This window comes from Centruroides sculpturatus, unplaced genomic scaffold (assembly GCF_000671375.1).
Source record: "Centruroides sculpturatus isolate CEXI.00-Female unplaced genomic scaffold, Cexi_2.0 scaffold1281, whole genome shotgun sequence".
Lineage (NCBI taxonomy): Eukaryota > Metazoa > Arthropoda > Arachnida > Scorpiones > Buthidae > Centruroides > Centruroides sculpturatus.
In genome coordinates this window covers 79982-100964 of record NW_019385390.1, presented here as the reverse complement: position 1 = coordinate 100964, position 20983 = coordinate 79982, and the positions used below count along the sequence as shown (strand labels likewise).

General features: G+C 29.9%; 1 protein-coding gene across 5 annotated transcripts in view; it reads left to right on the top strand.

The window, feature by feature from the left end:
* The window catches only part of LOC111638446 (agrin-like), a 106467-nt gene extending 86714 nt beyond the window's left edge, over window positions 1-19753 (top strand). For 3 of the 5 annotated variants that reach the window (XM_023384154.1, XM_023384158.1, XM_023384157.1), the window contains exons 5-31: window positions 3365-3580; window positions 4284-4499; window positions 4966-5178; window positions 5261-5355; window positions 5761-5875; window positions 5952-6173; window positions 8055-8285; window positions 8786-8938; window positions 9011-9103; window positions 9181-9342; window positions 9417-9560; window positions 9639-9881; window positions 11086-11112; window positions 11783-11938; window positions 12033-12231; window positions 12303-12515; window positions 12587-12711; window positions 12783-12890; window positions 13155-13289; window positions 13397-13643; window positions 13948-14059; window positions 14147-14450; window positions 15182-15263; window positions 15550-15582; window positions 16071-16304; window positions 17349-17452; window positions 19215-19753. In XM_023384154.1, the coding sequence (XP_023239922.1) occupies window positions 3365-3580; window positions 4284-4499; window positions 4966-5178; window positions 5261-5355; window positions 5761-5875; window positions 5952-6173; window positions 8055-8285; window positions 8786-8938; window positions 9011-9103; window positions 9181-9342; window positions 9417-9560; window positions 9639-9881; window positions 11086-11112; window positions 11783-11938; window positions 12033-12231; window positions 12303-12515; window positions 12587-12711; window positions 12783-12890; window positions 13155-13289; window positions 13397-13643; window positions 13948-14059; window positions 14147-14450; window positions 15182-15263; window positions 15550-15582; window positions 16071-16304; window positions 17349-17452; window positions 19215-19360 (4328 nt within the window). In that variant the 3' untranslated portion in view covers window positions 19361-19753. The remainder of the gene's footprint in view (window positions 1-3364; window positions 3581-4283; window positions 4500-4965; window positions 5179-5260; window positions 5356-5760; window positions 5876-5951; window positions 6174-8054; window positions 8286-8785; window positions 8939-9010; window positions 9104-9180; window positions 9343-9416; window positions 9561-9638; window positions 9882-11085; window positions 11113-11782; window positions 11939-12032; window positions 12232-12302; window positions 12516-12586; window positions 12712-12782; window positions 12891-13154; window positions 13290-13396; window positions 13644-13947; window positions 14060-14146; window positions 14451-15181; window positions 15264-15549; window positions 15583-16070; window positions 16305-17348; window positions 17453-19214) is intronic. The other 2 variants (XM_023384155.1, XM_023384156.1) reach the window with 2 other exon arrangements.
* The last annotated feature ends 1230 nt before the right edge of the window (window positions 19754-20983 follow it).

Below are 20983 nucleotides of genomic sequence, written 5' to 3'. Positions count from 1 at the left end.
ATAAAATTCAGTTTATGTTATATAAAATATATAATTATTATATTAAATATACTAAATTTTGTGGAAATTTTAGCTAAATTAAATACTTTTACATATAAAAAAGTTAGAAAAATGAATAAATTTGAAGATGAAGCGATGCAAAACATTAAAATTAATGCCTGGAGATATATATTTTTTTAATTTTTAAATGATTTTTCTGGCATTTTTCGACGTATTATCTGCTGTTAATATCACTTCTTATGATATTTATATAGAACAATTTAGGATTTTTATTGATCATTAAATGCAGATGCTCTATAGGGTTTATCATCTGTCATTGTCAAAGGTGAGATTATGAGCCATATCAAGAAGCGTGTACAACACAAAATACCTGATTGGGATTTAGTTCTACTTAATCTTTTTTTCTGATATTTTTATTGATAAACAATAAGACAGAAGAACATTATTATGATCATAATATTTTATCCTGACGAAACTTTGTTATCCTGAAAGAAATATGAAGATAACAAAGTTTTTTTTCTTTATCAAAGGCTTACAAAGAATACTTCTTTATGAAATGATACAAAAATAGAATTAATTTCCTCTCTCGCTCGTCATCAAAACTTGGTATTTAGTTTTATAATCTCTACTTTAAAAAATAATAATCATTGCAACTTAATTGCACGACAAATTTCTTCGAAGAGGAGCGAAGTTCAGAATATTCTTTCTTAAGATAATTTACAATTTTAACGTGGAAATATTTTAATTTTTTTTTATTAAAAAGTTACATTTTATCTATATTTATCAATCTATAGCGATTTTTATACTGATAAACTAACTCGTTTTGAGTATTTTTAGATTTTATGCAATAGTTTAATTGGCGTATCGAGGCGTAATATCCATTTTAAGGTCACCTGGTTACAAATTCTTAATAAAATAAGTAACCACGTGATTAGAATTGTACATTAAAATTGTTGTAGAAGATTATAATCGACTTTAATGGCCATTAACATAACTTAAATTATCCATTTTTTAAAATTATTTCTTGTTAAATTTACAGCTTAAATTGGCATTTTATTATTATTATTAATAATAATAAAAATTAGCTCAAATTGGCTATAAAATTTAATAAAAAAAATTCAAATTTATATAAATTACAATTGTTAAATAATTTAAAATTAAAAATAACTAATTAATTAATACAGAAATAAAGTATATAAAACATGTTAGAAACACGCGGAAAAAATATTTATAAAAATATTTGATAGAAATATTCAAAATTTTTTTAAAAATAATTTAAAATCTTTAATTAATTTAAGTACTTTCGTTAAAAATTATAAAAAAAAATTCGCTAATTTTAATTATTTCTCTGCGTTATGAAAACTTTAAAGGATAAGATGATTTAAGATCTAAATTTTAACTTTTTATTAAAATATATATTTATGTAAATAGTCTTTTGTTAGTTAAGAAGGGCAATATAAAGAAAATGAAAGCAGATAAAGGACTACTTAGCATTCTATTCAATAGCATGAATAGGAGAATCAAGTTCAACTTCGCATCAAAGCAACCACATCTAAATCCTTGTACAAATCTATTATTTCTAATTTAAATATTTAATAGTTTTAAATTTATTTCTATTAAGTAAATCCTAATCCAATAATTCTTTACAAGTTTCTTTATATATTTTAAATATCTTATTAAGTTTTCGAATGAAATTGGAATTAATCTTCCGCATCCTTTCATCTGATAAATCATAAGGGTCCTCTTAACTAATAATTAAATTTAACTGATTAGCTTATAATTTTATGATTTTTGGGATAATAAATAATTAATAATCTTATGAATTTTAATAATTTATCTATCGGAATTACGAGTAAAAGTGGAATTTTATGTTCACAAAGTCTGTATATCTATTATTTAAATATAGATTCAACGAACTTAGAATTAATAAAATATTCACTGTTTCAGTATGAAAACTGAATGATGAGAAGCAATTACTTCGAAAATAATGGCAGATTTTCTTGGAATGTTCGATAGAATTGAATCATTTATCGAGATTGACCTATAGATAATTTAATGTGCATCTTTGAATTTAAATTTTAAGGATAAACTGGAAAATCTGATTGAAACTGAAGCAATTTTTCTTAAATTTACCATATGTAGACCATTAATCTTCTCGTTTTAACCCGAGAAATCCGATAATAATCCATATTTTGAAAGAAGTTACGTTAATGGAAATGATTTTTCTTGATATTAATAGCATATAAATTATAAACTTCTTACTTTTCATACTAAATACTAACTGAAATTAAGTTTATAATTTGATTACTTACTATAATATTATTTAAATACTAATTTATATAAATTTTTAAGAAAATTTCAAGAAAACCAATTGATTTTTTAGAAATTCATGATGAACTAGTTCAAGAGGATGCTGAAAAGTTTGCTACCTATTTTATAACTAGAGAATCCTTGTCGATAACTTTATCCAGTTCGTGATTTATGATGATTATCTGGTTGAAAACATATTATATATGTAAAAAAATATGTATTTTTAGATTTATTCCTGTATTTTACTCCTAAAAATTTATCATTTTTCGAAATTAGTTAAGAAAGTTTCGCTTTTCGAATATTAACATTCAGTATATCATTTTTAATCAAAAAACTTGCACGTAGTATTTAAATAAACGATCTGTTTTCAACTTTACTACCTCAAGCATTTACTATTCATTAACCAAAACAAGAAAGCAAACCAAAATGGCGTCAAATCGAACTAAGATTCAGCAATTCAACGAAGAAACACATCGTAGAGAGTTGCAAGGTTGGCGAGTGGTAAGAGAAAGAATCACGTAAAGCTGTAATTTGAATATAATAATGGTACCACCCTCTCACGCATGATATAAGCCACGTTTCTATTTCGAAAAACACACACACACAAAAAGTGGATATCTTCGAAGACATATCACACGAAATGTATTTGAATGTGGAGGTTAGAAAAGAAGCTAACAAGTGGAGGTGGAGGATGGAGATTTCCTTCAAGAAAATAATCGATTCTGATGAAGACAAGGTCGCAGACACCGCATAGATCGATGGCTTCAGACATAGGTCTATCTAAAAGGGGGGTTTCCACTTACTGGAATAGCCGTCATTTTCTCGAACGTCATTTTTCTGCTGAATTGTCCTCTCGTACTGAAGTACTTTCTCGTATGACAGGTGAATTCTTCTTTATAATCTCCAACTCATTCTTTCTATACAGAATCAATTTACTTCCTACAACTTTTTATCGGTTCAGTAACTAGAAATTATATTCTTTTTTTTTTTAATATTTAAGAATGTTCTAGTTCATCCGCATCATTGGAAATTTATTCATATTTTTCCTCTGCAGATCCTTGCGAAGGTGTGGAATGTCCAGCATCTCAGGTGTGTCAATTAGACGAAAATCGTAATCCCATATGCCGCTGTAACGCTATCTGTTCACCAGATTTTAGACCAGTTTGCGGTTCCGATGGCAAAACTTACACAAATGAGTGCTCTCTTAGAGTGGAGGCTTGCAAATCACGTAGAAGTTTAAGGATCATATATACCGGAGAATGCAGTTCTGGTAAGTTTAAATTATTCATAACTATAGAGTTACCATTCTTATATAGTTTAAACAGTAATTTTTTAAAATAAATTATTCATAATTTAATATTCTGAAGCGGGAAAGTATATATGTGTGTTCTTTATTTAACCTTAATAAATGTTGCATACGGTATAGATGAAAACGTTCCCGTATGAAGTATCCATTATTCAAAAATCCCTCTTGACCCACCAAAACACGAAAACAAATTTTAGACAAGATCAATTCGTCATTTCCTCTTAGACTCGACCAGTTCTGTTGTCCTCACTAATCCAATCACACCTTTTCCTCCTGTGGATAACGGATACAACCTACGCGTGATACCTCACGGGAAATCAGTGACGGACATTACTGGTTTCCATGACAACGTACAATGTTCAACCGGGGACATATGTCACATAACATATCTATAATTGAATGTTACTTCTAACTCCAAGCTTTCATTATCCTCTGTGGGTGATGTTGTAACTTGGAGTTATAAAACAGTCCCAAAAATGAAGTTGGAGATGAGAACATTAATTAAATTATTACGTTAATTATCGAAGATATTCATAGATATCAAAATTAATAAATTGATACCATTCGTATCGAATTATTAACCATAAATAACGCGTCACGACGTTATCGTTCCACTTAATATACTCGTAAAGTATGGCACTAAAATCGATTTGTAATTAACAAACAGGTGCCAACCCGTGCGAGAATCTTCAATGTGGACCCGGACAAGAGTGTGATATTGATAGATACGGTATAGCCACCTGTCAATGTCCCGGTGCTTGCGAACCAGTTATGAGACCAGTTTGTGGGACAGACGAACGGACGTACGACAGTCAATGCGAGTTGAGACGTCAAGCGTGTATCAGGAAACAGGACGTGTTAGTTGCGTACAGAGGAGAATGTGGTAAGGATCTTTTATCTAATTTTCTAATGAATAAACTAGTGATGAATGCGGTTACACCCGATGGTTGAGTGCAGAAAAGTCTGAACTGTTTTGTGCTTGGTAAAAGTGATGAACATAATATATTTGGAGAAATCAATAGAAAAAAAGTGGGAGAAACACTTCTATAGGAGGAAACCTCGTCCATTTCTGACACCAACGTGTAACACCTCTGTAATTACAAGACGTCCCTGATAACAATATCCCTGGAGGCAATCACTTGGAGAAGAGCCAACTCTCTTACAAACTTCTGATCATTTACAAATTTTGTAATCCGTCAATATAAATAAATGTAGCGAGGGAGGGAAGAAAGAAACAAATTTCACTCGTTTTTAATTTAAAATATTACATTTTTAACTTTCTAAACAGCGAAAAACTTATTTTAATGTCTCTCTCGTTCTACGTATCTGATAGGAGATGATCATTACAGGTATAAAGGGTCCTTGTAGTAACGTACGGTGTGAATTCGGTGCCATGTGCGTCATCAAGGGTGAGGAACCTGTTTGCGAATGTGCCACGTGTTCTGGAGAATTCCAACCCGTTTGCGGATCCGACGGGATATCTTATAACAATGAATGCAAACTGAAACGAGAAGCCTGCGAACAGAAAACCCAAATTTCAATCAATTATCACGGGCTCTGTAGTGAGTATCTACGAGTAAATTATGTTTCGGCAAAAAAAGTATGTTGTAAATATATGTTTAAAGATGACTTTTTATTGGCTAGACGGGTGTGAAAATAAAAAATGCGAGTTTTATGCAGTGTGCGAGAGCGATGGTCAAGGAGAAGCTAAGTGCATCTGTCCTCAATTCTGTGCAAAAGTAAGTAAAATAAAGCAATTATTCAGTTAGTGACGATAAAAACGACAGTTTTCTATCATAAAAAATTCAATAAAATCACCCTAAAATTATAATATATCTAAAAAAATCCGAATGATTCCGTCGAAAATAAATTTATTCACTTAGAATATATTACGATGCTAAAAACCCAAACTAGATAATGCGATAATGCAAATAAAATCAGTTAAATCTGTTATTTTTCTTTTTATTGATTACATTTTAAAGCAAATGAGGCAAATAGTTGACACCTGTTCGACAGGGAAAAAAGATATTTATCAATAGAAAAGTATCATTTAGATTCTCCTGTGCTTAAATTCGAGGCTTGACAAATAAAAATTCTTGATTTTGAGCTTCCTCTAACCTTTAATGGTGTTGTTTTCTTTATAGATGGATTCACCCGTTTGTGGTACTGATGGTGTCACATACAGCAATGAATGCGAAATGAGAGTGTCAGCTTGTAAAAAGCAACAGTACGTCATGGTTGCTTCCAAAGGAGCTTGTGGTGAGAATCTCTCTCTCTCTCTCTTCTTCATCCTTTACGCAGCATCCCTGCGGATTGTAAAACGTGTTCTTTGCAGATTTATGCTTGAACGTGCATTGTAAATACGGTGCCAGATGCGAGAATGGTAACTGCGTGTGTCCTACTGATTGTCCAAATTTATACGAACCGGTTTGTTCCAACGATGGTACAACTTATTCTTCTGAATGCGAGATGAGGAAAGCATCCTGTCAAGAAACTCAAGAACTTCGAGTGCTTTTTTATGGTGAATGCGAAGATATTGGTGGATCTTCTGGTGTTGGTGAGTTGGCATTTTGACTAAATTTTCTAAAAAATCCGCAAATAATTATTTTTGGAATAATTTATTTTGCTGTAAAAACAAAAGTCATTTATTTTGCTCTTGCTTATCTTCTTTATAATTGGTGTATATTTTGTTTATTTATAAATTTTATACAATAAAATATTGTGAAAATAGTATGTAATTTGTACAATCAAAAATCTTGCACGTAGAATTTAAATAAACGATCTGTTTTCAACTTTACTACCTCAAGCATTTACTATTCATTAACCAAAACAAGAAAGCAAACCAAAATGGCGTCAAATCGAACTAAGATTCAGCAATTCAACGAAGAAACACATCGTAGAGAGTTGCAAGGTTGGCGAGTGGTAAGAGAAAGAATCACGTAAAGCTGTAATTTGAATATAATAATGGTACCACCCTCTCACGCATGATATAAGCCACGTTTCTATTTCGAAAAACACACACACACAAAAAGTAGATATCTTCGAAGACATATCACACGAAATGTATTTGAATGTGGAGGTTAGAAAAGAAGCTAANACAAATATATTAATATATTTTATGTTTTTTATTCTTTTGTTTTTTATTTTTACTTTTCCTTCTTGTCCTTTTCCTTTCTTCTTCCTCTTCTTCTTCTTCCTTTTCCTTTCTTCTTCCTCTTCTTCTTCTTCCTTTTCCTTTTCTTGCTTCTTCCTTATCGCTCTCTTTCGCTTCGTTTACTTCTCTCCTTCCTTATTCCTTCTCGTTTTTTCTCCCTTTTTTCTTCACGTATCTGTTGTTTTTCCTCTTCATCTTTCTTCTCGTTCTTTTTCTTCCTTTGTTTATTTTTTCACTTCTTCCTCGTACACATCTTTCTTTTTGCTTTCTTTCACTTCTTCCTTCATTTCTGGTTTCACTTCTTCCTCTTCATCCTTCTCATTTCTTTTCACTTCTTCCTCCCCATCTCCATTCTTAAACTTATTTCTCATCATCTTTTTCCCCCTTTCTTTTCTTCTCCCTCTTCTTTTTCGTCTCAAAAATTTTTAACAAAATTATCACAAAAATAAATCATTTTAAGCAAATTTTTTGAAATCAAAAAATATATAATTAATTTACATAAATTTTACTCCTTATCTACAATTATTTTTTATAAAAACACAAAAACTATATCTAAACAACTAATGACGTTAATATATATTTTTAAAAGATGTTTACATAATTGAATAGATTTGTTGTTTTTTTAGGAAATTTGTTTATTTATATTCGAGAAAATAAACATTTTCTTTTATGAGATTATATTTTAAAATGTTATCAAAAGAAAAAGATTTCGCGAAAATATTTACCTTTTTATTATTTACTTTTATTTTTCTATTTTTTTATTTAATATTTTCCAAAAATTCCACTCGACAATATCAGAGCATTCACAGTTGATGACATCTTTCATGTTGTGTGTGTTTTTTTGAATTTTCCATAATTTACGATCTTTGAAATATTTTTGTCTGTTGCTTCGCTATGAGAAAATAATGTAATTACCCTTTTCTATTGTTAAACAAATAACAAAAATGATTTTTCTCTACTTTTGTATACAAAATATTCTTCAGAATTAATTTTTATTCTTACTTCTCTTCTCCATCTCTCCTTCTTCTTCTCCTCCTCCTCCTCATCTCCTTCTTCTCCTTCTTCCTTCTTCAACTCCAATTAATATAATTATTACAAGAGTTTTTTAGAAACAAATATCGAGTTTTTAAATTTTAATCACCTCTTTTCCATTCGTTTATAATAAATATTCCTTTGTCCTTTTTTTGTCTTGTAAACTTTAATTATTTGTGACGCGTATCGATCCTTTTCGATAGTTTTGGAAATTTTCTAAAAATGAACTTAAAGTTTATTTATTTTTTGAAGATTTTGGTTCGGGTGTGAAGAATTGCGATGAAAAAGTCTGTAGTCACGGTGGATCATGCGATTACGATAATGATGGACAACCTTATTGCGCTTGTCACTTTCAATGTCCTTCCGTTCGAGAACCCATATGTGGATCCGATGGTAAATTATACAACAATGACTGCAAATTACGAGAAGAAGCTTGCAAGGAACAGAAACAGATCAAACCTGTTTCTTTGGATAGATGCGAAGGTATCTTACTCACTTCCTCTTATTTTTCTCTTTTAGTTCCTTTTAATGTTTCCGTTATTCTTTCTCTAATCATTTCTTACTTTCTTTCTCTTTGTGTGTTTTTTGACTTTCTCCTTACTTTTTATTTCTTTTTTACTCTTGTTATTCCTTCCTTATATGCATTAATGCTTCCTTTTTATTCTTTGTTTCTTTTTAAAGCTTTCTTTTATTCTTCTATTCCTGTTATTCCTCCAAGTTAATATTCTTAATTCTTTGTTCTTCTTCTATTTCTGTTGTTACTCTCAGTTAATTTTCCTTTCTTCTAAATTCTTTGTTCCTCTCCTGTTTCTGTTATTCCTTCTATAACATTTGTTTTTATTTTCTGTTCCCTTCCTTTCTTTCTTGCTTTCCTATTCTCCTTTCCTACTAGTTTATAAGTGCATTTTTCTCTTCTTCCTTCTCTCCTGTATCGATTAATAAAAAAGTAACGTGTATAAAAATTAAATAATTGATCATTTTAGATCATCAAGTACTGCCTTGCGATGGAGAGAAGCCTTTAGTCAATCCCTTAACAGGTAAAGATTATAATTGCGGGGATGGAATCGATTCCAATACGTGTCCACCGAGTAGTTACTGTCACAAAACACCCTCTTTCGCTAAGTGCTGCCGTGAAGGTAAATTATTTTCCGTTTTCTTTTCATCATTTTCTCTTGTTTGTCCGAAGTAAACCGATGAAAATTTTGCAGTATTGGTGATTAAGAATTGTGCTGATTCCGCTTACGGATGTTGTCCGGATGGAGTGACCTCTGCACAAGGAGAAAATCACGCAGGATGTCCAAGTTGGTCTAAGGTTTTAATTTCTACGTCTGACGTTCTGTATACATACATGTATACTTAATTTACACTTAAAATTTAGGTGTTTGTAACTGTAACCGGTTGGGAGCTTACGAACAGAGTTGCGATCCCTCTAGTAAGCAGTGTCCTTGTAAACCAGGAGTGGGTGGTCTTCGATGCGATAGATGCGAACCGGGTTTTTGGGGTCTTCACAAAATAGCAGACGGAAATAGCGGCTGTACACGTGAGTTTCTTAACTCCTCGTCTAGATAACACAAGCGTAACAAATTACTTTTTCTGATGTCTTATTGTTTACAGCATGCGCTTGCGATCCGAACGGTTCTGTAAGAGACGATTGCGAACAGATGACGGGGAGGTGCGTGTGCAAGAGCAACGTACAGGGCATGAAGTGCGACATATGTCCACCCAATACGGAATTAGGACCGGAAGGTTGCACCGACGGTACGTAATCTTTATTACTCATCCATTGGTACTACTAGATTTCTTCCATTGTTCTCTAAGATCACGTATGGTTTATAGGTTCTATATCGAGACCGGTGGCGGGAACGTGCGATAAACTGACCTGCCACCACGGTGCCACGTGCAGGGAGAAAGATGGTCGCGTACAATGTATCTGTGACTTTCACTGCGCTCCGGAAGAAAGTCGAAATCCTGTTTGTGGTTCCGATGGTAACACCTATGGGTCGGAATGTCAATTGAAGCTGTTCGGTTGTCGCTACCAGAAGCTAATCAATCTTCGTAACTATGGCCCTTGCAAGAGAGGCAAGTCTCCTATCATTTTTCACGTGATCCAGATGCATGCTGATTATCTTCTATCCGTAATATTTATTTCTTATTATACTTTAATGATTTTATAAATTAATTAGACCGATTCATTTATTTAATCGTGCTTTATCTTTGACTTTACGATGATACTTTTCGCGATATTGTTTATGAAATCGCGTGAAATATGACGCGAGTTTAAGAAATATATCGCGCGAAATTGCAAGCATATTTAAAAGATATATCGATAGAAATATTTTCAATATTTAGAGGATATAGCGCGTGAAATTTATGTATTTAATTAATATATTGCGCATGTTTAAGAGATATAATCGCGTGAAATATCCGCGTGTTTGATAAACATACTACGCGAAATATCTCGCTTATCTAACAGATGTATCAAGCGAAATACTCGAAGATTTATCGCGGAATATATCTTTCTTATTAAGCAGATATATCGGAAGAAAATTCGCCGTATTTAATAACATAATGCGAAAAATATCTCGCTTATTTGACAGATATATAAAGTAAAATATTCGAAATAATCTCCATATTTAAGAGATATATTGCACGAAACATTAAACTTATTCATCAGATATATCGCATGAAATATTTTACATATTTAAGGGATATATCGCACATATTTAGGAAACATATTGCACGAAATATCTCGTATATTTAAGAGATATATCGCGTGTTTAATGTGTCTTCACAATTAACGAAATTCCTGTAGGAGGAAGGATTTGTTTTTTTTTGGAGGAGATCCTCTTGATTATCTTTTTGAATAATCATTGATCAAGTATCGAATTCGGACTATAAATCAAGTAGAGAATATGCTTGAAAGTCAGCAGGGAGTTTATTAGTCATGTTTAGTTTAACGATTTAATCAACTAACGGCCAGTTAACCGCACGTTCTAGTATTATTCACGTTTGTAATTAGGGACATGTTTTGTGACAAGAAGACAAGAGAGAAACATGTAACAACAACGTCGACTCTCAAAATTTTATGACTGTCATTAATTGGCCATTACTCCCAACGAAATGGCTTGTATTGTTATATTTAAGTGATCATTGGAAGCAGGAGGATCCTTTCCTGTTTCTTTTGTCTCCTATAGGATATTTTATTATCCTGATGAATATTTGAAATGTTTAGTGCGTATGTATGTCTATCTGACCAACTTTACAAAATTTTAAATCATTCCAGGGGTGGAATTTAATGACGAAAATCCAGGTTAGAATCGTTTGTCACGTTCTAAATTTATCTTCCTTATCCTGAATCTTTAATGCTTTTCATCATCTTCTGGATACACTCGGAGGAATTCTTGGCGATTTCATTAAATTTTATTGAATATTTTATATCTAAATTAATAATTTTAAATTAAAAATAACTCAGGAAACGTGTCCAATAGTTAAATATATAATTAATCATATTAATACCTCTGTAACGTGACAAATTAATGGTGTTTCTAGTTGTTAGATGTACACGTTGGATTTTAAACAGTTTTATGTTATTATCTATAAAAAAAATAGATAAATAAGTAAGTTACATCCTTTATAATTTGTAAAATCTCATTAATAATTCTGGAATCATGTATATATCTGTATATACGTTTAATGATGTTGTATCTACGTATGTTAATCCACCAAACGGAGCGAAACGTTGAACTTTACTTGCATTTCACGAATTTTATAGTTGTCAAATATATCACTGTTGAAAATATTACATTATTTACTGATTAATAATTAAAGTTAGAAGAGTAATTCGTATTAATTATGTTTATTAGGATATATAATTAAACCAGAAATGATGGATGTTGCGAGAGATTCATAGAAATTTGGAAGATGCTAATTCTATAGTTTACGTAGATGATAACTAAGTTAATTATAGTTTGTTTGTTTAGATACCGGTGTAACTCCTACATCTATACCGGTTCGAAGGTCAACAATTAATAAAATAGCTGCAGAGGAAACTAAATCGACTCGTGATCTTCCTCTTAGCTTACCTGAGAATCTCTATCTTAGTACACGACCTACTATAGCATCTCCTACTCGTAATAGTAAGTTTATATGTGTGTGTGTATATATATATATAGAAAGAGAGGATATTAAAAAAACGTGATGGAAGACGTGAAATTTCGAAATTTGTTTCAGACGAACCACTCGAAGTCCCTGCATTTTCTGGGAATTCTTATATAGAGATGCACCGCCTGCAGGCCTACACTCGACTATCTCTAGAACTAGAATTTCGCACGTTTTCGAACAATGGTATCCTGTTATATAACGGTCAAACATCTACGGGGGCTGGAGATTTCGTATCTCTAGCTGTCAAAGATGGATACGTAGAATTTAGGTAACTCTACGCCAATATACAATCATCTCCTTGCGCGATTTACGTATGATATAATTCTTAAACAATTACAGATACAATTTAGGAAGTGGACCTGTAATTTTAAGGTCCTCTCAACGTTTACAAGCGGGTCGTTTTCATCGTTTAGTTGCTAAAAGATACTTAAGAGACGGGATGCTGACATTGGACGGACAAGAAGATGTAGCTGGAAAGAGTGATGGAAACTTAAAATCGTTAGATCTCGGAGAGAATCTGTTTCTTGGTTATGTTCCTTCAGAAAATAAAGGGTACAGCTTCATAAAATTTCTAAATTTCGTGAAATTTAATTAAGTCTTGAAGAAGATTCCTTATTTTACAGCGTATTTGAGAATATTGGCGTGTCTATGGGGCTGGTTGGATGTATACGACGACTTAGAGTAGGTAGGAAGGAGATGAATCTCGCTTATCCTTTCTCCAAAGACATTATTAAAGCGAATGGAGTCGGTAAGATCATCAAACGATCTTATATTTTAAAATTACAATTTATATTTCATGAAATTTTATTAAATTTTTAGACGAATGCGCCAATAGTCCCTGTAGCAGTCTACCGTGTCAGAATGGAGCAACGTGCATCGTCAATGAAAATGCACACTATAAATGTATATGCCAAGCGGGTTATACAGGTAACTACCAAAACAAAATTATATTTTTATCATTTAAACCGTAAAAAAGACGTTAGTGGCTATCAGCAAAATATGATTCAGCATGGAAGAAACAATAGAATAATGTCTATCTTTGTGATTTTCAATGACAAGTTATGCTCTTTTCTATACCAAGTTTGTCCGAATAACAATTCTTCTGACGTTATCACGAATTCAGGACATTAATGGTAAAGCGTGTCACATAACAAAAGACATATTCTTCTTCCTCTTCTTTTTTTTTTCTAGGTAAAGAATGCGAATATCCCTTAGATTCCTGCACAAGCAATCCATGCAGCGAAGGATCGACTTGTTTAGTATTACCTCAAGGAGGATTCATCTGTAGATGCTCCGTAGGCAAAACTGGTCCTTTATGCGACGAAAGTAAATATATTAAATTATAAATAATAATAAAAAATCTGTTCGTAAATTTAATTTTTTATTTGCATTTTTCATATTTCTCAACTGAGATTAATAAAGTATTTTTATAGTGAATATGGAAATCTATAACGTTTTCGTACCGGATTTCAACGGTCACGCATATCTAGAAATACCAACTTTGCAAAATGTTGGTCAAGCTTTCACTTTGGAAATATGGTTCCTGACTAGATCGAAAGATGGTATGATTCTATATAACGGCCAACTTTCGTCTGGAAGAGGAGATTTTATATCTGTTAATTTAATCAACGGTTACGTGGAATTTCGTTACGATCTTGGAAGTGGAATTGCAAACATATCGTGAGTATTTTACATGAATATTTTGAATATTTTACTTTTATTATATACAATTTCAAGCATTTTTAATTCTACAATTTTTAATTTTATTAAATGTAATTAGTTTATCATGTAAATTTAATAAATTAAATTAGTAAAATTCGATTTTTTTATCGCACAAATCGTATCTTTATTTTTAAAAAACCGTATGAAAAGTGATACTGAAGAGCAGCGATGCTGGAGATAATTCTACGTATTTTTAATGTTAAAATTATTAAATATCTTATAAAATTTAAGCAATTCCAACGATTTTCTTCGATTTATATAGGAGTTCCATACCAGTTACATTAAATAAATGGCACGTATTGAAAATTACTAGAGTAAGAAGAAGAGGAACCATCCAATTAGACGATAGTCCGGTTGTTACAGGAGAATCTAAAGTAAAGAAATTTTTATTTTTTTTTATTTTGATGATTTCTATTGGAAAAATACGATTTATATATTTAATTATTTATATATTTGTACAGGCTCCTTTAAGTGAATTAAATTTAGAACAACCACTTAACATAGGAGGGTTTAATCCACTCGGAAAATTGAATAAAGATTCGGGTATCCAGAAATCCTTTGATGGTGCTATTCAGAGGTTGATAGTCAATGGAGAAGTTTGGGATGATTTACCCTCTAAAGCTATCCGATCCGTTGCTATTCGAAAATATCGTGGTCCTCCTTGTGAAAAGAGTCTCTGCCATCACGGGGGTGTCTGTATACCTCAATTGAACGACTACATATGCAAATGTCCTATGAAGTATACTGGAAAATACTGTGAAAAAAGTATGATTTATTAAATTACATACTATTTTTAAGCTAAATATTACGCTTCGATTACTTTCAGAGCAATTATTAAGCTTTCTACTCGTTAATTATGTTTAAATTTAATGTTGTTATTAAGAATATTTATATTTTTAATGTATATAATTAATGTTAAATTGGCGATTGTAGATTTTTGATGCGATTTCGATCGCTTGTTTGGATTTTTCTTACATCCTTCACCGGAGTATCTTGTTGAAATATCAAAATATCTTCGATTCACGAACCTAAAATTTTGTTAATGTTATCATGTACACAAAATTACTTTATTTTAGTTTATTTTGACCGCAAAAATTGATTATTAATCACATTTCGAATCATGTTTTGTCTGGAAAAAATTATATTTTAATTCACTCCTTCACACAAACTGCTTTTTAAAATACTTTTTTGATGAAGGTAATTCATTTATATATGTTAATTGTATACAAAAATTATTTTTAAAATCGATGTTTTGTTACAAAAATTGTTTTTTTTTGTCATACTTTTCCCACAAAACCTTTAATTTTGGCCACGAAATTATTATATTACGGCACAATTCTATTCGCAGTAAACTACTTTATAACCAAATATGGCATAGACATTTAATTTTCTACGTGGAATATATTTAAACTCCCCAATGTATACCCAAAAAATACACACTTTAAATCATTTTTCATAAAAAAGATTACCTTAATTGACTGTAATCTTCTATATAGATGTCGATAAAGACGAGATAAAACGATCGGTAGCATTTGATGGCTCAACTTTCCTCAGTTATCCAAACAAGATAGTAAGGAGGTAAGTTATGCACGTGGATAATGAACCATACTCTTAACAACTTTACTCTGTGCCGATAATAATTATTGACACGGCTTTCAAACTAAATAAAATGTTGTAAATGTTCGCGACTCTCTTTACTTTCAACATTTTAATGGCTAATAACTACAATGCTAACAATAAACCCTTGGACTCTAAGTTTTACCTGATTAGATTTTTATCTTACTCATCACGAACTTTGCTATATCTAACTTTTATAGTGCTATAATTTACAAATAACATTTTCGCTTGTTGTCTGTAATTGCAGAGGTGAAATGAGTGAAGAATCGACAGAAACTGGGTAAGATCTTCCTAATGATCCTCGCTCTTCTGCATGGTTTCTCTAGATTATTTTAATGTTTTAATTAAAATTTTATTAAATAATCGAATGTATAAGATTAAATATTCCATTTTCTAACTATATAATGCTTTTATTTTAATAATTTCATTAAAATAGTCACGTTTAGAAGTGATGTTGTAGAGCAAACTCTCATCTCTTCTCCGATGATGCTCCATAATTAAATAATGTATACATTATAGAAAAACTTAATCGATTTTTACAAAATTGTCTTAAAATATTTTTAAAAAATAATGCATTCTTAAACAAAATGTTTTTAAAATATTCAAATTAGTGAATTTTATTAAAAGATTATGTGAAAATTCTAACTTTTGGGGTAATAATTGAAACTTAGATAAGCTTTTCTTACGGATTTTTTAAAACTAAATCGTGTTTTTTGAATTCTAAGAAAGTAATAAATTAACCGAAGTTTTAATATAATGATTTTCTAGAGTGGACGGACAGAGCGAAAATAGGTTCGAAGTGAAATTTCGAACGAAGAGAGATAATGGTTTGATTCTGTGGACTAACAAAGGGATGACGACCAGAGGCGATTATCTAGCATTGGCCATTATTGATGGTTACGTCGAACTTAGTTACAATTTGGGGAAGCAAAAGGAACCACTGGTCATCAGAAATCCATCGAAGGTCAATGATGGTAAATGGCACGTTGCTAAAGTTGAAAGGTACAAAAAATACTGCTTCTAATTCGCTTTCTTCTTGAGTATTTTTAAAGTATTTTTTGAATAAAATCAGTCGATTTTTTTTCAAAAATACATTATTAACATTTTGTTATAGTTTACGGAAGAATTTATTACATTTTTAAAGTATATTTTTGGGCATTAATTTTCTTTAATTTTTAATTTTTGGTCACACAAATTGCTTCATTTTCACACTTTTAGGGACTTAAATTACGTTTAAAATGGATTTTTGGTTACTAAATTACATTTTAGCAGATTCTTTGTTATAAAATTAATTTCTAAGCACATTTTTTTAGACAGTAGAATTATCAACATATTTTTGGGCATTAAACTTACTCCAGAACGCATAAATGGGCATTAGATTATCTTACAAATACATTTTTTATGGCATAAAGCAAATTTATAATCACAATTTTCTATAATATAATTATTTTATTCACATTTTGGGCATTGGATTACATTTATTTTCGGGCACTAAATTGCCTCATTAATTCATCTTTTATCACCAAAAAAGAAACAAAAATTTATAAAGCACTTTCAAGCACAAAATAACATTTATACAAAACATTATGACACGAAAAAATTATTTTATTATATAATTTTTTTAGATAAAATAATAAATTCCTCGGAATAAAAATGAATTTTTTTTCTTTTTGATATTTTTCGGAATGCAAACAGAATTAAATCGCATAATTTCTAATAATTTTGTATACAAATCTGGAAGTCGTATCGTGTGCATAAAAGTGCAAAATTTCAAATTAAATTGAATAAAAAAAAATAATCAAAAGAGGTAATTTATTTGACGAAATTCAACAAAATGAAAATTCGTTTTTTTAGATAAAAATCATCAAAATAAATGTACGAATGAAACTAAGCGGAAAGAAAGAACAGGAAAATGAAAATAAACAATTCCTAAAATTCGTTAAATAATAATAATAAATAAAAAAAATAATAATGGATCGGGATTTTTAGAAGATTATTTAATTAATTTTTGTAAGATTAATGGATATTTTATTATTTTTTTTTTAGGAAGAAAAGATTAGGAACTTTGAGAATAAATGGTAAACACGCGGCTACAAACATATCAGAACCAGGAGCTACAGAGCTAAACACCGATGGAATCATTTGGATAGGTAATTTTTTTTTTAATTTTTACTTAAAAATAAATTTAAATTTCTAAAAAAATATTTCTTTTAAAAAAATAATATTTTTTCTAACGAATTCTGTGCCAATAAACGAAGTGTTACATTCAATTTTTTTGATGATAAATTTCTAAAAAATATTCTAAAAAATTTAATCTTAAAAAATTGTTGGGATGCAATTTGAAAAAATTGTAGACCTATAAATTCTCACTGTCGTTTGTCTGTTCGTCCGTCTGTCCTTCGATAATCTCTAGAACGGTATCTCTAGAACGATCTCTAGATAGATGAAAGTCGAGACCAAATATAGAAATCTTAGGAGCAGGAAGCACAAACTGAAAGTGAAGTTGTTTCAATTTAAAGCTTTTCCCCTGAAAGCAGTTAATAGATGACCGACACGACTCTATTGTTATTGTTAAAAGAAAAGTATGATGTACAGGGGCAAGTCATTACTAATTTGAGGTGGAGAGCATATATTTTAAATTAAATAAATGAAAAATATAATTAAAAATCGCAGCTTGGCATTGTGACCATGTCATAATAAGTAATTGCTCGTTGAAAATCAATTAGAATTTTAAAAAATGTCTAACATTTCTTTGCTAAAGTTTATGCGAATAAACGGAGTATATATGAATTAATTTCAGATTATCTGAGAAACGATTGACTAAATCTAAAAAAAATCTTCAAAAAATCATAAAAATTCGATTATAATTTCTAAAAAATTCATATAAAAAGACTAAGCTTCTTCAATAAATTCTCTAGGCGAATTTATAATATGATCTTCAGTTTTGATTATCGAAAAAAGCATTGAATATTTCACAAAATTGTAAAAAATTTCTTGTGAATTTTTCTAAAAAGACCAATTTATCTAATAAATTTATTTTATCGCTCCTTATAAAAATTCCCCTTTTTAATAATTAAGAATAAATGAAGCATATTATTCATCTTTTGATTCTCAAAAAAAACCAAGCGGTTATATAAAAATTAATTAAAATTTCTTGAAAACTTTTCTAAAAAAGCAAATTACTTTTTTAAAGAGAAATTCTAATGAATTTTATACGCGAATAAACGAAGTGTACGGGCCCACAACTTAATTTTTGATATTAAAAATAATTATAAAAATAATTTCTAAAAAATTTCTAAAAAAATCGAATTTTTTCAATAATTCTGTCTACTGATGATTCGTTTTTTTTAAAAAAAGCATTGAAATAAATTTTAAAAATATTTAAAAAACCGATTAGAGCTTGTAAAAAAATAATATTTTCTAGTAAATTTTTGACAGGGAATAAAATAAAATAATTATTTGGACATCAAAAAGTGTAAAGTAGATTTAAAAAAAGCCTCTAAGAAGCATTAAAAATGATCTTAAATCAAATAAATATATAAAATATATTTTAGTTTTTAAATTTATAAATGAAAAACTTGTAAAATATAATAAACAATTTTTTTTAATTTAATTTTTAGAGGTCAAAAAACTTTATTAAAAGTAAATAAATGTATAAAATAAAAGATAGGAAATTGCGAAAAGAAAGGAAAATATTTATTTTCCTTCAAAAAAAGAAATAATAATAAAAGACGAAAGAACTTTGAAAAAAATCAAAAAGAGAAAAAAGTTAAGACGTTAAAACATTAAATTTCTTTGCATTTTTAGATAAAAGTCATTTCTAATCCTTCCATTAGCAGCAAGCAATTTGGATACAGAAGAATTAGTTCCATTCTTTAAAAAGTCAATGAACTTTTTTTTCTATGTTTTCAGGTGGATCTAACAAACTCCCTTCTGGTCTACCCGAAAAATATTATTATGGATTCACGGGATGCGTGGATTACGTTACAATCGATGGAGATCCATTACACTTGGCATTGCATGGATCGTCGGAAGTATATTTCTGTCCAGAATCTTGACGTGTGATGAGATTCATCCATTGATTCAATTGGGCCGTGCTGGGCGCGGCTCCCATCGCTACCATAGGAGCGTACAATTCAAAAAAAAAAAATCAGTGCCAATTCTTCCAAAAAATTAGGAAAAAATTATATCAGAACTCTAGTTAAAGAGGATTCTCCATAAGGTACCCAAAATGGAGGAAATTCGAAGCAAAATTCTTCCAAAAACAAAAAAACCAAGTGAACTATGAACTATGTTCGGCCCTTCTTTTGTTGCTAGCTAACTTCAAAAAAAAAACCATCATCCGCTATCGAAGGAGCGTGTTTTTTCTACTAACTCTATTGCTGCAGGAGAAACTCATGTTCTACGTTGTACAGTATTGTATTGTTATATAAATTTTTATTATTATGAAATGAAATTTACTTTTTTTTAGTTGTAAATTATTCAAAAAAATACCTAAAAAATTCCGTAATTGAAGCCAGTGACGAATTATCTTATGGGCAAAAAAGGGCAATTACATGGGACCCCGACAAACAGGGGGCCGTTTATAAGAAAATATTTTTCTCAAAAAATTCCTTCGGAGAAAAAATGTCTGAAGTCAACACTGTACGTGAGGCCCTCTAATTCAAATTTGCGTGGAATCCATGATGCTATAACGCGCCACTGATTGAAGCGCTGTATAAACGCGAATTTAACCCCGAAAATTCGTAGAAAATCATTTAAAAGTCAAAATTTTTCAATAAAATACTTAAAATCCCTATAATTTAGGCTATAAACATATTTTTACTTACATTAATTCGTATAAAATCGTTAAAAAATAGGAATTTTTTAGTAGTAAATTCGTTCGTTCTTCAAAGAAATTTCCAAAAAACTCATAAAAGTGTCTTCACAATTCTTATTAACCATAACTTAAATTACACAAAAATCTGGTCAGATTTTTTTTTGAAAATTTCCAAAAAAAATATTATTTAAACTTAAAATATAAAAGTACACGTTATGAGTTTTTTAGATATTTTAAAACTGGTTTTAAATTAACGAAAATCTCCAATTTTATATTATAAAAATTAAGAAAAAAAATAAATTGTTAATGATATAATATCGATTTTTAGTTTTTTTAGGAGTAAATTGATGTAGACACTAATCTTATAAAGATTTAACCAAAAAAATTAGAATAAACTCCAAAAAATCCCTTAAAACATTTAAAGCTAATAGTTGGGATCTAGAAATCAAAAAGACTCTAAAAAACAGAATGACTAATGATAAGTTTTTGCTCTAAAAATCCCTAAAAATCCTGTAAAATATGGAATAGCAAAAGCTAATATTTGGGGACTAAAAATCCTAAAAATCCTTTAAAAATTTCTAAAAAATCATTTAAAAAAATGAAATATCTAAAATTAATTTTATATATATTATTTCTAGAGCTTCAGACGTTAATTTTTTAGAGGTTTTTAGAGATTTTTGAGCTTTAAAACGATAAGAATCTTGTCAGAAGTCGCTGTTTTTCCTTCAAAAAAACCTCTAAAAATCACTAAAGCATCTAACAACTGAAGTAGATGAAGCTAGTGATTGAACTCTAAAACAAACCAAAATCATTCTAAAACACTAATCATAGAAAAATAAATATTTAAAAGTCGAATATTTTA